The following is a 16,744-nucleotide window of genomic DNA, read 5'->3' on the forward strand; positions in this document are numbered from 1 at the left end:
TTTCACCAGTAAGTTATTTTTATTTCAGATTTCCAGCATCCTCAGTATGTTGCTTTTGTTTGGTTAGATCTGAGTTAATTTTGGTTAGGATTAGGCTAGGTTTCAATTAAGTTAAGGTTCTGTTAGGCTAGTTTAGATTTATGGCAAGATTAGAACATTTGAAATTGTACAAGTTTTTTGTCGAATGTTTAGTTGATGAGCTTGGGAGATGCTAGCTAAAATCACGGTGCAGCTTTTAGATAATGGGCCAGGTATGTGTGGTGTATTAGCAATGGGAAATGAAAGGAATCTGGTTGTGCGTGTTTCGAGCTGGTTGGTCTCGTTTTGCTGATAGTTCCAAAGCTCTGGCTCCCCGCAGAGTAAGGTCTTTCCAGTCACCCTCTGTCAATCTGCTCCCAAAACAGCCAAGAAACTTGTCTCATGACCGTGCCCATTCCTCTATCTGGTAGTCGAATGCGACTCTCGCTATAGTGGCTCCTCCTACCCCACAGTCTGCCTGCTTTGAGCAGCTTTTTGTTTTGCAGTGTCGGAGCGGTGGAGCAGAGGCGCCTGATTCCGGACAAACTGCGAAAGATTCGGTAGACACTGAGGACCATGGCTTCCTTCACTTTCGGGGACAGACAGCAGTATCTGCAGCTGGTGGGCAGGTGAGAGGGCAATGCCCGTGAGCTGAGACTGGAGACTGGTGGTGGGTAATGCCCCCGGAATGCAGTGGTGGTACTGACCGCCGACAGTACAATCCCCGGAGTTCCAGCCAATATTTGATTTGTTTCTTTCTTTTCATCCACCGCTCGCTGAGCTCAAAGCGGGCATCATTTCTGGTCCAGGATTTTATTCGGCGGCGATCTCCTTTTAACCGTTTTCAGTTGTGTTGGAAGAGAAAGTTTCTGGTCGAAGGGCTGAGGTCCTTTCACAAACCCAGCAGGTGTCATTGCAACAGTTACAAACTTCCACAACGGGAGTTCCGCTTTAACCTGCACCTGATAAAGGCGCCCTGTCTTCGTATTCTAAAGCATGAAGCTATGCTGGAAATGATCTTGGGAGACATGATGTCGAAACCAGAAAGGGTTGCGCATAGATCCGTCAAGTTATGTGAGAGAAACAATATTTTAGGGTAAAACCTATCGATGCATAATGCAATTTAAAGATGCCCTCCTAATAACTCTGTACAGTTCTCACACACATTGTACGCTTAGGTTTATTAGAGGAAGTTAAATGCTTTTACGCTGCCACATCGTTTCTAGGTGTGAGTCCATGGCAGACCAAAGGGAATGCAATCATGTCCCTAATTTGGGACGAAATGGTCAACATGATCCAGGATCTAGCAGTACATTTGGAATGGGAAGTACAAAATTAGGTGCTGTTGAAGTGGTGTCCAGAAGTTGGGGCCGAGGTATACTATCGGAGCTTACTTAGAACTTCACTGTGCAACTTGCATGGAAGTTTGTGATGGTACATTGTAGAGGGAGCTTCATTCAGTATATAACTGGTACTGTACCACAACTTTAATGTATGGTACAGTATGGAAGGAGGTTTACCTTTGACTTGTAGTTAATATGATGTGAATATTTGAGGAAGTAGAATCCTTTTGCTACTTGTAACATGCTGTGCCTGATCAGCAAATGTAATATACAAATATTTAGCTGTCTTCCAAATTGGCCTGTTACATATTTCTGGTTCCTTTACTCCAACATTGGCTGCTGTGTCTTCAATTGTCAGAGAATTGTTACAGTGCAGAAGAAAGCCATTCAACCCATCATGTTTTTGCCTGCTCTTGGAATTAGAATTTCGCTCTGTGTCATTCTTCTGCTGTCTCCCTAACCATGTCCATTGTTTCCTTTCAAACAACCATCTTATTCCCTTTTTGAATACCTGCATTAAACCTGCCTTCTCCACACTGTCAGGCAGAGCATCCCATACCCTAATCACTCATTGTGTGCAAAAACTTTTCCACCTACCACTTTTACTAATTACTGTAAATCATTGCTCTTGTGTTTTTGATCTTTTTTGTGAATGGGAGCATTTTCTTCCAATTTACTCTGTCCAGACTTCTTACGCTTTTGAAAATTTCAATTAGATATCCTCTTAGTTTCCTCTTCTCCAAGAGGAACAGTTCTAACATCTCCAGTCTATCTTCATAACTGAAATTCTTCATCCCTGAAACTACTCTCGTAAATGTCTTCTGCACTGTCTCCAATATTTTCACATCTTTCTGAAAGTCTGATGCCCAGAATCAGATGCAATACTACAGTTGAGGCCAAACTTATATGAGCATCTTCAAATATTCAACTTAACTTCCTAGCTGTTCACTCTGTGCCTCTATTAATAAAAACCCAGGGTACTTTTGTGTTTATTAACTGCTTTCACAATCTATTCTGCCACCTTTTATTTATGTTCATATACACCCAGATCCCTCTGCTCCTGCGCAGTCTTTACAGTTATCCTATTTATTAATTCCTCTCCATGTTCTTCCCTCCAAAATGTATGACCACCTTTCTCTGCATTGAATTCCATCTGTCATCTATCCACTCTTTCCACCAACTTGTCTATGCCCTTTTGAAGTTCTATTCTGTCATCGTCCAAAGTTTACAATGCTTCCAAATGTCATATTATTTTCAAATTTTTTTACTGTACCCCTTACACCAAACTCTAGATCATTAATATATATCAGGAAAAGTAAACTGTTACTCCACTACAAACCTTCCCCCAGCAGACATTACTTCTGTTTCTTGTCAGTCGGTGAACTTGTATCCATGTTGCTACCATCCCTTTTGTTCCATGAGCTCTAACTTTGCTCAAAAATCTGTCGTGCAGCACTGTATCAAATGCTTTCCAGAAGTCTGGGCATGCCACGTCAACTGCACAGCTCCATGCTACCTCATTAAAACAGCTCCAACAAAATGAATTCATTTTGTCTTTAAAAATTCATACTGGCTTTCCTTTAAATGAAACTCTATTTGTTTACGTCTCATTTAGTCTAGAATTATTGTCCATATCCTCAACTTTGCGATTTCCTACATAAAACTCTGTCTCTCCTTCTCCTCCTCTGCTAGGAACCACCTTACAAGCTTCTCCCTGACTAAATCTGATCTTAAATTATCCTTTTACCAGCTCTGCATCCTACTGTAGCTGTTGAATCTGGACTTAACTTAACTGGAATTCTGGATTTAACTTCTGCATACTGCCAGGATTCATACCTCTATATGATCTCCCTACTTCTGGAAGGCTGTAAATGCATTGGACACAGATCAAAGTAGGTTTACTAGACCAATATTTGGAATGGATGGGAAGTCTAATGAGAAAAGACTGGACAGGCTAGACTTATATCTGCTGGAGTTTAAAACAATAAAAGGTGATTTGATTGAAACATGGAAGATTCTGAGGGGATTTGACAGGTTAAATCTGGAAAGGCTGTTTTGTCTTGTGGGAGAATCCAGAACCAGGAGTCATTGTTTGAAAAAAAGTTCATTCATTTAAACAGAAAGAAAGATTCTTTTTGTGTTTCTTTGAAACTCTCTTTGAAACTGATGAAGGCAGAATCTTTTGAAGGCTTTTAAGGCTAAGGTAGGTAGGTTCTTGATAAGCGAAAGGGTGAGATGTCATCATCAGTCATGGGAATATAGAGTTGAGCTTTAAATCAAATGAGCCATGATCTAAGTGAATGGATAGGAAGCTGGCTTGTAGGGCCGATGGCCTACTCCTATTTCTAATTTGTAGGTATGACAATCCATATGTTGCCTTTCTTGCACTTTTAGAGGCAAAAATCCCTTTTTGTTGCTGAGACCTGTGAGATTAATTCTCACCTCATAGCTCTTCTATAACATCTCAATACTGGAATGTCTTCCGTATGTCTCAATGACTGGAACTGGCCACAGTCTTCAAGCACTAACTTGTTTTGTGAATTAAGCATTCTGTTGGCTTTGATAATTGCTGCTGCATCATTAGCTGAAGAATTTGAATGAGGAATGTGGAGATTACATCTTTAGATATTGCAACACTATTTGTGGAGATGCCTATTTTTACTTCATATGTGCAATATTTTTATGGCATTTCATTTGGCACTATTATATTCATGAAAATAGCAAAAATTTGGTACAGTGCCTTTTAATTCAGATAAATGTCTTGAGATGTTCACAGAGGGGCAGTTAAAACCAAACTTTTGTCTAGTTCATTTCTGAGCTTCCTCCCTTGCCCCTTCAGTGATGTCTGAAAAGATAACTAGCTTTCTTTTAGTCTTTTAAGTTGTGAATATCTAGTTCCATAGTTCATGTGTCTTAGTTTATCATTTTAGTTTTTGGAATTACACTTCAATGGTATTATGCTTAACACACTGGGGGCCTGTTGCTTTAAGAGTTTACTAGATAGATTCAAAGCGATTACTAGTTACAGACATGTAGGATTGTGACTCAGCAGGTGGGTTTGCTGAGGTGAAAAGCTGGAGTCCTGCTGTCTACACGGCTTACAGTGAAATGCAGTTTAGAGAGATGTTCGATTTGTTAGGGCTAAAATAAATTAAAAGCGTTTCGTAAAATCTGAAAGGCTGTAAAACCCATTTACCAGGGATCATATCGCCAAGTCCAAATCATTGATATAAATTTATAGATAACAGCATCAGGCTCCCCAGTCGCTAGCCTCTCCCATCCCAACATAATTCCTCTAACAACCTGCCTTTTGTGTTCTTCATAACTGCCAATTTCTTATCCAGACTCTCAATTTATCTTCAATTTTCACAGCTTTGAGTGTAACTAATCACATTTCATATGGAACTTTCAAAAGTGTTTTAGGAGTCTTGGTGCAACATGCTATTGGACTTCATACAGATCCTATGGGATGTCATTCCCTGGTGGAAGTGAAGAAGGTGACTCAGGGAAGGATCTTCCCTTTCTGAATTTCTCCCTGTGTACCTGGTTAGGCACACATTCAAGTTTATACCTGCTAATTGAAGACTAATGATCTGTAGTTGCCTGTGGTGGACCATGGTAGATGGGTCATTTTTTTTTCCCCTCCCTTTTTGACACGTTTGCCTTTTTTTCTATACACTGCCCATGTTATTCTCTCTCTCGTAACAGCCCTCTGGAGGAAATACCATCTTACTGACCTAGGGTTTATTTGTTTTGAACGCCTTTAGTCTGTCTAGTATTTAAATTGATGTCTTTGTTGTTTTTTTGACTTGCTTCTTCATTGTGGAGATCAGGTTCCTGATGCCTGAGCTGTGCAAGCTTTGGATGAAGTAATTATTGAGAATTTTTAGTAATTTGTACTCCTCCTCAGTTTCAAGCCTCTTTAAGGTTTCTTTTGATTGCCCTCTTAGGATTACAACAGGAAGCAGCTTCTTATTCATGTAATTTGTGGAATTGTTCTTATATAGATCCCCTTTGCCATCATTATCACTCATGTAACTTGCCTCTGCAGCTTTTGGTATTTATTCCAGTTAACTTTTTTTTCCTCATCCTATCATTCCTTGCCACCTGCAGGATATTTGGTGGTCATGTTTTCCTATTCACTTTTGATTTAAGATCAAGCTTGTTTGGCATGAGATTGTCAGTTTCTGTTATGTATTTATCCTGCTACTTCAACGTTATTTCTAGAATCACAGAGTGGTAGCAGGCCATTCAGCCCATCAAGTCCACAACCCTCTCCAAAGAGCATCCCACCCAGACCCATCCTCTACCCTATCCTATTCTATCCTATCCCATTTAACCATGGTTAATGAACCTAACCTGCACATCTTCAGACTGTGAGAGGAAACCTGAGCACCCGGAGGAAACCCACGCAGACGTGGGGAGAGTACGCAAACTCCACACAGACAGTCGTCCGAGTCTGGAATTGAACCCAGGTCCCTGGTGCTGCGAGGCAGCAGTGCTAACCACTGAGCCACCATGCCACTCCTACTTGCCCTCTTACTGAAATGTTATTAAACAGCTGTCTGTATTCAGCAAGCTGGGAATATTTCGAAGTTAGATACATGAAGTTCAGTACCTCTCTCTTCACGCAGTGCTACTCTCTCCCCTCACTATAGTGCAAATGCTAAGCTTCCCCATGCAGGGGAATATTTGAAATGAAACTCTATTAATAGATGGGAAAGTGTTGAATAGTACTGTGTGCCGCATGTGACTTTATTCAAAAGAAATGCAAATTCTGAGCCAATTTGAATGAGTTCAGCTGTCACTGTCGTGCTATTTATTGAATTGAATTAATTAGCTTTATTTTCACATAGCCGAATAAGTACAGTGAAAAGTTTGCAGTCGCCACATTACAGCACCATCTTAGGTACAAAGGTACCTAGGTACGGATACTTAAGATCAAATTCTTAGGAAACAAAAGACATTTGCAAAATGAAAAAATAAGTATCCCAGCATTGTAGGTCATAGGAATAAATTAGAAAAACAAAGAAGTAAAAAGTTCAGATTGTCAGACTTTCCAACTCCATCCATGCTGGCACCTACCCTCAGGGAGACCTCCACCATCTCACTGTCACCTGCGCCCACCCACCATTTTTGGAGTCGCCCACTTTAGGTGCTATCCCTTCGCCACTGGGCCCACTCCACTGATGCACTGAACCCAAACTCACCCCACAACCAAGGGTTCCTGGCTCCGCTACCAGGCCAGGAGTTCCACTTCGGCTGTAGATGTTGCCTTGCTGGCACCACCATCTTGAAGAGTCCTCTGCTGCCAGCGCCACCGTCCTCGATCGCTGGAGGAGATCGCTTTGCTTCCACCGGCCCCAAACACCGTGAGAATGACCTGGCTGCCGCCGCCGCCAGCTGGTGCCTCTCTACTTGCCTGTATCTGCTCTTGTCTTCTGAATTCCCAGCGCAGGTACGCAGAGGTGGGAGAAAATCTGGCTCTGTGAACCGGACCCGTAAAAATTACTGGGCAAGCTTCCCTTCAGTCCTTAGGTGAGTGGGGAAGTTAGTGACGAGACCGGTAACTCTGGAGCTGTTTGACGGAAGCTTTCCCGTGTGCTCCGGCTCTGTGTTCAATGTTCAAAGCTAAAGAGCTTCTCCACACTCTTCTCGTTCTCCTTGCCCCGTTCATGGTAGTTAATGCGCCTGCCTCCACCTCATGATCCAACATGACTCCTGTGCCAACCTATGTCCCTAATCACAATCACTGTAAATCTTCATACTCCTATACCACCCTACACATGTCTACTCATTGCGTGACCCCGATACTCTTGTATCAAACTACCCATCTCTCATGCTCCACCATACACCATATGTGCCCAAACGTGGCTCTTTATAATTCTTATACCTCTTCAGTGCCAATTCTTACCTTCCATGACACTTTGCCCTGCTTCTCCATGCCAACTTACCCATTATTCAGCATGTAACAGACTTGTGGATAGAGTTATCAGTCTACTGATGATGTCACTATTGAAAAATGTTTCTAATTGATGCAAAAAAACATTCACTGCATTGGTTCTTCATCTAATCTACCTGTAAACAAGAATTTCATTAAGTGCTCAATGCCTTAGGTAAACAAACATTTCTTTTCAAATATTATTTAGAACTATTCAGCAATATGCATGCTTGATAGACGCTCCCATTCTGAAAAGATAGCTTGGAAAATTGGTCTTATTTCACAAACCCAATATTGGCTTATGTGAACAGGCGCATTGAAATACTTAGTACTCTTATTATTTACTCCATTTCTTGTAAGATTCCTCAACAACTCTGGCAGGCCCAGTGAGTTTGTGTATTTTTTACATTCAAACGTTCCTTCTCACAATCCCAAAGGATATTTTACTCCTCCAAAGGTGACCCAGGACAAAATCCAAATGTACCTCTTCAAAACAGGAGAAATATAAACATTTCTTCAGCTCTCTCTCCTTTTCACCCTTCAGACTCTCCATGACTCATCCATCCAGCATAGTATCCTCAATGCATCCCTTTACCTCTCATTTCCCTATGACCCTCAAACACTTTACCATCTATGTAGCCTCCTCATACCCCTATGTTCACCAGTCCCTTTCTTCCCCTTCACCTAACATACCAACTCGTTGAGAATTACCAACATATTCATGCCCTTAGGAGAAAAGCTATATTACTATTACTTAAAGTTTTATATTGCAGGCTACACTGTATTGAGAAAAGCACTCTTGTTCATTAAGGATACATTTTGACACTTCTTGATAGGCTGACTTTTCTTGACAGGTCTTGACCGTTCCAAACTGTTCCAATTTGTTTTCCCTAGGGGCGGCACGGTGGCTCAGTGGTTAGCACTGCTGCCTCACAGTGCCAGGGATCCGGGTTCGATTCCACCCTTGGGTGACTGTCTGTGTGGAGTTTGCACGTTCTCCCCATGTCTGCGTGGGTTTCCTCCGGGTGCTCCGGTTTCCTCCCACAGTCCAAAGATGTGCAGGTTAGGTGGATTGGCTATGCTAAATTGCCCATAGTGTTCAAGGGATGCCTAGATTAGGAGGGGTTAAAGGGGGATGGGTCTGGGTGGGATGCTGTGAGGGTCGGTGTGGACTTGTTGGGCCGAAGGGCCTGTTTCCACACTGTAGGGATTCTATGATTCAAACAGTTTATGCACTGTCTTCTCCACTGTTAACAGTCTCAAAGGGCTCCTAACCACAAACCCCCAACCAAAGGATACTTCAATTTCTTGAGAAGTGTGGAAGGAATTGTAGAGCTTAACACCCAAGCAGGAGAAGGCATTGCCACTGTAATTGGGGATGTGCAAGAGGTTAGAATTTGTAGCATGTGGATCAGGAGTGTAAGTTGCATGTAGGACTGGAGAGATTGGGGCTTGAGAGGGTGAAATATGTTCTCCCACAGTGGATTCAGTTCAGTATTTTCCCTCTGTAGCTTGCCCTGACTCATTCTTGAAATTAGGTAGAGGTGCATTGCTCAGGAAAACCAATCTTGGGACACAGCTGCTCAATTTGGTTTTTGTTGCATGGATACCAGTGAACTTGAGGCTCAGAATAAAACTTTTGTGTTTGTTTCTCAGTGACCCCGACCTGTAATATCTGATATGTGACATTCTATTTGAGTGTAACCAGTGAGATGCCCTGACCCATCCCCAAGTATAAGGTCACATCCTGTGTTCATTTCCATCCCCATATTCTTTAAAAAGGGCTATTGTTTTGCAGTCATTCTTTTCAGTAAATGGTTTACATATTTGTCTGTAATACTTAGAATTCTCTTGTTTGTTTTTTCATGATGGCTGTAGCTGATGTATTCCATGGCTCCTAGCTATCCTTCAGATATTTGTTCATGTTAGACAGTGATCACTATGGTTACCAGGCAGCCCCATTCTGTCTATACACACTCCCTTTCCAGCAGCTGTCACTAGCCCTGACTGAACTGTAGCACCTTTACTCCTTCCCCTGAGTTAGGTCTTTTACCTTAGAACAGGTCAACAATCAAACTTGAACTAAACGTTCATACAGATTAAATCAGTAAATAAGTATAAGTAAATAAGTTTAGAGTATGTACATGCCCAGAATTCCTAGTGACTTAGTGTGTGGTAATTAGGTTGAACATTTGTTGCTGTCGCATGCAATGTCCTATTTGCTGGGAGTGTTCGTATAATCTCTCTCTGTCTCCCTGTCTCTGTTGCTCTTTCCCCTTCTCTGTGACACTGTTGCTGTCTGTATGTCTGTCTCCCTTGCCTGTTCTCTCACTGTCTATAGGTCTGACTTTATCTATATCTTTTTGTTATTAGGAGTGAGTGTTTGCTGGTTAGTAATGTGTGAATTTTAATGACCATTTACACCATGTGTGATTCTGATGCATGGAGATTGTTAGTTTGCTCTTAACTTGGCTTCAAGGCGTGTGATTGTTGTAGTGCTGCTCTGTTACTTCCCTTTCCATTAGGTCTTTGTGGTTCAATAGGTTTAGGGTCTGTTGCAGGTTCCCTTAGAGTAGCTGATAATTTTAGACTATGTAACTCAACTTTTGGTATGTTTCCTTGTTATGTAGGGCTGAATTTCACTTTTATTTGGTTAAGTACTTAGTTTTGTTGGAGGATTTTTTGCCATGAGGCCTAGTGAGTTCTCTCCCATAACTTACCAGATTTGCCTCATTAATTACCTACCTCGCATCTTAAGGATCTCTCACATCCAATTCCAGCCCCATCTCACCATGCGTCATTCTCAACATCTGGCCGCTCAGTGGATGTCCCTAAATTGCCAACATTCACCAGGATGGTGCCCGTGCTATCTTCGAGTGCCCAGTGTGCACCCGGACAAGCTGCTCTGCATGGTTCCTGACCTCTGCCCTCGCCATGGCAGACAGCGGGGTGGGTTGGCATTTCGCTTTGTGGTCAGGATCCTGGAGGTCCTGCTGAATGAGGTGGTGCACAGGCCTCTTTCTCTTCCACCAGGAGTAGCAGAGAAGGTCAGGATCAGCAGACCATGCCCGCCTGGTCTGACGTTGCCACCCATATTAAGGCAGTCTTTGCCATCTGGAGGAATGTGCAGCACCTTCTCCATTCCATCAGCATAGGTGCCATCTTCACTCTGAACACCTCACACTCATTTTGTTTTTTCTTGTACTGTACACATTTCCCACAAAATCTCTCACTAATCACTCATCTGCAGTCCCCTCCTGGACACCACTAACCATGTAAGTCCTCTGCGCTGTCTATTCACGCACTCAAGTCAGCCTCCTGCTTGCACCAAAAGTAACAGCTATGCCACCCACTTATTTATCCCTTCATACCTGCCCCTCTCTCATTCCATGAGTGAAACAGACCACAATAGGGCAAAAATAGGAAAGATAGTTGGTGGATTGCCTGATGTTTAGCTCCCCACCTCTTATGTAGAGAAAATCTTGACTCTGGGTGCCCTGAGCGGCCCTGGACTGGTATCAAAGTCTACCCCTGGCTTCCTGTGCCCAGACCTACTGGACATCCTGAGCAAAGGCTATCCCCCTTGACTTGAATTGAGACCATGACAAGCTTCCTGGCTTTGTGTCTGTGCTGGGCAAGACAAGACAGAAGTAACACGAACCTGGTATCTCTGGCTGAGGGGGTCAAAGCATGAAAAATCAGGGCAAAGGCAAAGATGCTGTGAGTATCCAGATAGGCTCAAAGTGAGTGTGTGCTACAGCAGCATCTGGAGATGCAGTCTGGCCTAGCCCATGAGCTGGGTGTGTGTCCCTGAGTGCATAGTGCCCTTGCTGCAGCATTACAATGAGGGTTTCTGGAGCAGCCTAAGATGCAGTATTGAAGTGCAGAAACATTCTGTATGTGGAGGTGTTTCACAAAGGTTCTGAAGAGGCTGGCATCCAATATATGCCAATGTCCATAGAGTGTATCCTGAAATTTTATCATTGCCAAGTGTGCAACATGGAGGTTGCTGGGAACAAATGGCAAGCTGAATCCACGAGGTGAACACTCTGATTTCCACGTCAGAGTTTTGCCACCATCTGACTTGTTTGGTGAATTTGGTAAGGTCACAAGCTGAATGTTAATAAGGCATGTTGGACCATCAATGAGGCATTAAACAAGCATTTATCCCTTAAATTGGCAACTCGTTACTGCCAAGCAAGAAACTCACCTCACCACTTATGAAACGCATAAAAGATGGCCTTGGTGGACTGCCCATCTGATTCTGCCTCACATCTCACCATAGCCCAGATCACTTTACACCCTATAGGATTCTGCCTCTGTATATTTCATTTCTTTAAGGATGTGTACATTTCAAAAGGTGGTTATGGCATATTATATTTTAATAGCATTCCTACAGCATATGGATCAATGAAACTTGAAGATTTCTTTTGAGAGGATGAATAACATAGAAGAACTAAGGAAAGAACAGAAATACCAAAGTATAAAAAGGAAAGATGGGGGACCATGTTCAGGAGCTAGAAGATGTGTCATAATTGCTGTCTTATATCTTAAAGTTACTCAGAATTTAAACCAGATGGGTTTTCCCCTAGTTATTGAGCTTAAGCCTCTTTCTTTAAAAAACTCTTTTCCTAATTGTCATGTTGTTCTCCTACATTTCTTTTCTATTCTCCCAGGCATCTCACTTGCATGTCCTCACCATTTTTTTTAGCCTTTGGGCAACAATTATTTTTAGTACAAGGTGAATGATTACACATGTTAGAATGTGTAGGATGAGGATACAATTAAGATGTTTCTGACTAGTCACAATGTTAAACAATACCAAACCTTACTAGTGCCCTTGATTACATCTTTCGCCAGATATCTATCTTAAAATACTGCCTCGCTTGTCAACTCTGGTAGCACTGTAGCTCCTATCTGATGCAATGGGTCAACCTGGTGAAAAGGGGATTGTGCAGTCCTTACAAGAAACCAGACTCTTTGGGCCAAATGGATGATTGTTATTTAATTTTAAACCGAATTATAAATCTAAGCTGAATAGTTTTGGCTGCCCAGTCCTTTGGCGTGATTAATAATGAGCTGTACACCACATAAGCGTCTACCCGTTGTGCAGTCATTTCCAGGGAATGGTTGGGACAGGTGTGGATGTTAAAGGTTGATGTGGAGTCCTGGGGTTTTCTGGATGGCACTGCACATTTAAATGCAGAAACTGAGAAGTAAAACAATCAAACCAGGCGGGATAGAGGTTTTATGGCGAGTTTGTATAGCTATAGGAATGGTTGTTTTTCAGGGAAATGGATACTGGTGTAAGTGCGCATGCCATCTCATCTTGCTTTTTCTCTGTGACCAAATGAAACACAAGATGTGCTGATTTAAATCTAATTATACCCTTTCTTATTTTGACACCAAGAATTTTAGTGTAAGCCCTGCATTGTAGATGCTTGATGTTAGCCTCTGGACTGTAACTGTTTGTCTGTCCAGTGTTTGCCATGTCCGATGCTGGTAATCCTGGATTGACAGCCCTGGTTTATATATTTCCTTCTTACCAGCCCAAGGCATTTGACCAGGATTGACTTACACTCAGCATTTGGGTGTTACAGGTTGGCACACGCTGCTTACTGCTCACAGGCTGGAATGTGCCGCCTGGCGGGTGACACTTGCCACCTGGTGTTCACTGGCTGCCCTCTCTGGTGTTCACTGGCTGCCCTCACTGGTGTGGTTTTGGGCTGGTAATTCACTCTTGGACCAGACACAGAAAGTGATGGGGAAACTCAGCAGGTCTGGTATCATCTGTGGAGAGAGAAACAGTTAATTTTCTGAGACTGGTTTGACTCTGCTTCAGAATTAAATTCTGAATTTTGCTTTTATCATTAGGCACTTGGCATTGGTCATCCGGTGCTCATTGGCTGGTACATAGGAACAGAAGTAGGCCATTCAGCACCTCGGACAGGTTCTATCATTTAATGAGATCATGGCTGATTTGTAGCCTAATCTAACTTTGACCCATATCCATTAATATATTTTGTTTAACAAAAAATTATCATCTCAGGTTTAAAATTATTTCTCAGTTGGTGCTTGTGGACTGGTAAAAAGCCTTTGTTTGAAAGTTGGCCTTTGTCTTCTGCCAGACACTGTCAGATTCGGCGTAGGGAGCATGTAACTTTTCCCATAAACAGGAGGTTGCGTTGATGTTTACATAGCTGGAACATCAGCCTGAGTTATCTGACATGTTTCATTGCTGTAGCAATTGTAGTTTTCTTAAATTTAGCTTGTTGGTGTCACTTTGTTGAAACATTTGGATCATACCCCAATTATAGCAGCTATGTCCCAAGACACTGGGACCATAAGAAAATACCCAACTGCAGCTTCTAATCCTCTTATTATAAAGGCTAATGTTCTCATTTGCTGTTTTTGATTATTTTTAATCATATAACCTAGTGGATGCAACAAGGGTTTGATTTCTGGACTATTATCTTGTACTGAGATATGGGGCCTGTCCAATTCATTGAGGAAAAAGAATGGCCGAAAGTGTCCATTGTCAATGAACCCAAGCAAACATTAACTCCAGGCCTACGTTTAACTGCAGGTTTATGGTTACTTTGTTATTTCTTCACTTGTGTTTGACCTGCTCTGGACTCGGTGGTGGTATGGGATGAAGGGGTGGTGGGAAAGGATGAATGTTCCCTTTGAAAGTGGCAGCTCGGTAATTAAGTGTGTTTGGACAGTTCTGGATCCTGTTCCGTTGGGGAAGACACAAAACTTTTCATTGTATTCTCACTGGCATGTTTAGGAGGGAGGAAATGAAAATTTTGGAAAATGTGTAGTTTTACCTGTATTTGGAAATATACAAATTCTGAGCTTTGGAGAGATTGCAAATCTCTGTCCTGTTCTGTCTCACGGTTAGAATGTTAATGTACATTTAAGAGACCTGCCAGTGACATCATCACTGTATCATAGCATGTGGTCTGAGGGTATTAAATGTCATGCTCCATTTTCCTTCATCATTTGATGCATGACACTCCATTGGAAGCATGCTGCTCCGTGTAAGCAAACAGCGTAATGTTTGGCCATATACTCACATGTGCCTAAGGAATGTAATTATGGTATATAATAGTTAGCTTTAATAAAGATCTATTAGATTCTTCAATACCACAATATCCATGCCAGTTTCTAATGTTGCAGGAGATCAATAAGCATTGCTACATCAGATAAAACACCCTGCTGGAGGCACATGTTCTTACCATTGGTAACACTTGTGTCGTATCTTGCAGCAGATAAGCATTATATCTTTAAGGAACATGTTCATTATGTCATCACTGTTTCATGCCATGTTATCTAATGGTACAAAGCTCTCAGCCTCCATCTTACAGAGCTATGTCCTCTTATAGCATGACATGCTGAAGGAGCTGTGCTGCAGTGTATCTGAATTGCTTGCACCCAGACACATAACTGCCTGTGATTGTAGTTTACATGTGTAAATACCAAGAACTGTAATAAACATTCATTAAAATCTTCAGGTATTGGGTGACCTATTGCTGTTCATCAGCTTACCCCATGTCAAAACCAGGGTCAGAAAGAAAACAAATCCCATTTCATTGTGTAGTTATCTCGTGAGGTTCCACAAACTATGCGACAGTAGATTTCCCTGTGAAAATGAGATCTAAAATAATAACTAGCTATGGCTGTCTGATGAAAGCCGGGCAGCACACGTTGTCTATATGGACTTCAGCAAGGTGTTTGACAAAGTTTCGTGTGGTAGACTGGTTTGCGAGGTTAGATCATATGGAATCCAGGGTGAGCTAGCCAATTAAAACAAAAATGGCTTGAAGGTAGGAGACAGAGTGTGTGCTAGAGGGTTGTTTTTCGGACTGGAGGCCTGTGACGATTGCCGCAAGGACCGGCGCTGAGTCCATTGCTTTTTATCATTTATATAAATGATTTGGATGTGAGCATTGGAGGTATGGTTAGTAAGTTTGTGAATGACAACAAATTTGGTGGTGGAGTGGACAATGAAGAACATTATTTCAGAGTACAACAGGAAGGAGTGGACATGCTGTAGGGCCAGTCAGAGATTTGGATAAAGTTATTAACAGATATAAATGATTATTATAAACATTGAGCAGTTTCTTCCTCTCTTTAGGTCAGACTTGAAATTAGATTTTGTGGTTATTTCCTTTTAATATTTAACAAAGTGTTTGTTGCTGTGGGTTAGTGTTCGCGATGATAGGAAACCAGATTATTGGCAAAATGTAACTACTTCCCTGTGACATTTTTCACTTCCCATTTACACAAACCACTGTGAAGAAAATTGGTTGTGGGTAATAAATTGTCGTGTTCAGAGTTTAACTGTTGAGAGTTTCCTACATTTCTTGTTTATCAAGCTCTCCACGTTTCACCAATATATTGGTTTCTTTCAACGATTCAGCTTGTTGTGACAACTGGTTATATGTCTCCACCTCCAGCTTTGAAGTTTCAGCCTCAAGGTTTGATACCACTTTGACCACATCATCTATCAAAGGTCCTTTACTCGCTGAATCAAATAATATTCATACAGTCTCAAAAACCCCTTTGAAACTCTCCTTCTTGAGTTCTGTAGCTTGTTCTTTGACCTCATAATATGTCCTTTTAAATTTACTGGTTATATATTTGAATCTCTTCATTTGTTTTCTTGTATTCTTTCATGGGATGTGGATGTCACTGCCAAGGCCAGCATTTATTGCCCACCCTTATTGCCATTGGGAAGGTGGTGGTGAGCTGCCTTCTTGAACTGCTGCAGTCCACCTGGTGAAGGTGCACCCCCAATGCTTTTACAGAGGGGATTCCAGGAGTTTTTATTCAGTGACAATAAAGGAATGACAATGCATTTCCATGTCAGGATGGTGAATGGTTTGGAGGGGTAACTTGCACACTGGGCCTGCCTGGTGGTGCTCCCATCGATCTGCTGCCTTCTTGGTGGTAGAAGTCGTGGGTTTGGAAGGTGTTGTTGAAGAAGCCTCAGTGAGTTGCTGCAGTGCATCTTGTGGCTTGTATACACGGCTACGATTGCATGTGGTGGAGGGAGTAAATGTGTAGGCTGCTGGATTGGATGCAGATCAAGTAGGCTGTTTTATTGTGGATGGTGTTGAGCCTCTTCAGTGTTGTTGGAGTTGCATCAGCCCAGATAACTGGAGAATATTCCATCGTGCTCCTGACTTGTGCCTTGTAGGTAGTAACTGTGAGGTGTCAAGAAGCAAGTTACTTGCTGCAGGGTTCTTAGCCTCTGGCCTGCTCTTATAGCCGCAGTATTTAAATATTGTCTCTGTGCTGTCTGTTATTGACATCTTCCAACATCAAGTAGACAGCTTCCTTATGTACACTGATAGCACAAAGATCCCCTTTTCCATCATCTCTCCTTACCACTCTACCATGTAATTGCTTCCCTGACATCCAGTGTTGGGTAAGT

General features: G+C 42.1%; 1 protein-coding gene across 1 annotated transcript in view; it reads left to right on the plus strand.

Annotated features, from left to right (window-relative positions):
- The first annotated feature begins 470 nt into the window (after positions 1-470).
- LOC109933116 (dedicator of cytokinesis protein 7-like) overlaps positions 471-16,744 on the plus strand; it is a 185,117-nt gene continuing 168,843 nt past the window's right edge. The window contains exon 1 of the mRNA XM_048613977.1: positions 471-647. Within this exon, the coding sequence (XP_048469934.1) occupies positions 595-647 (53 nt within the window). The 5' untranslated portion in view covers positions 471-594. The remainder of the gene's footprint in view (positions 648-16,744) is intronic.

This window comes from Rhincodon typus, chromosome 29, assembly GCF_021869965.1.
Source record: "Rhincodon typus isolate 14 chromosome 29, sRhiTyp1.1, whole genome shotgun sequence".
In the NCBI taxonomy this organism is placed as follows: domain Eukaryota; kingdom Metazoa; phylum Chordata; class Chondrichthyes; order Orectolobiformes; family Rhincodontidae; genus Rhincodon; species Rhincodon typus.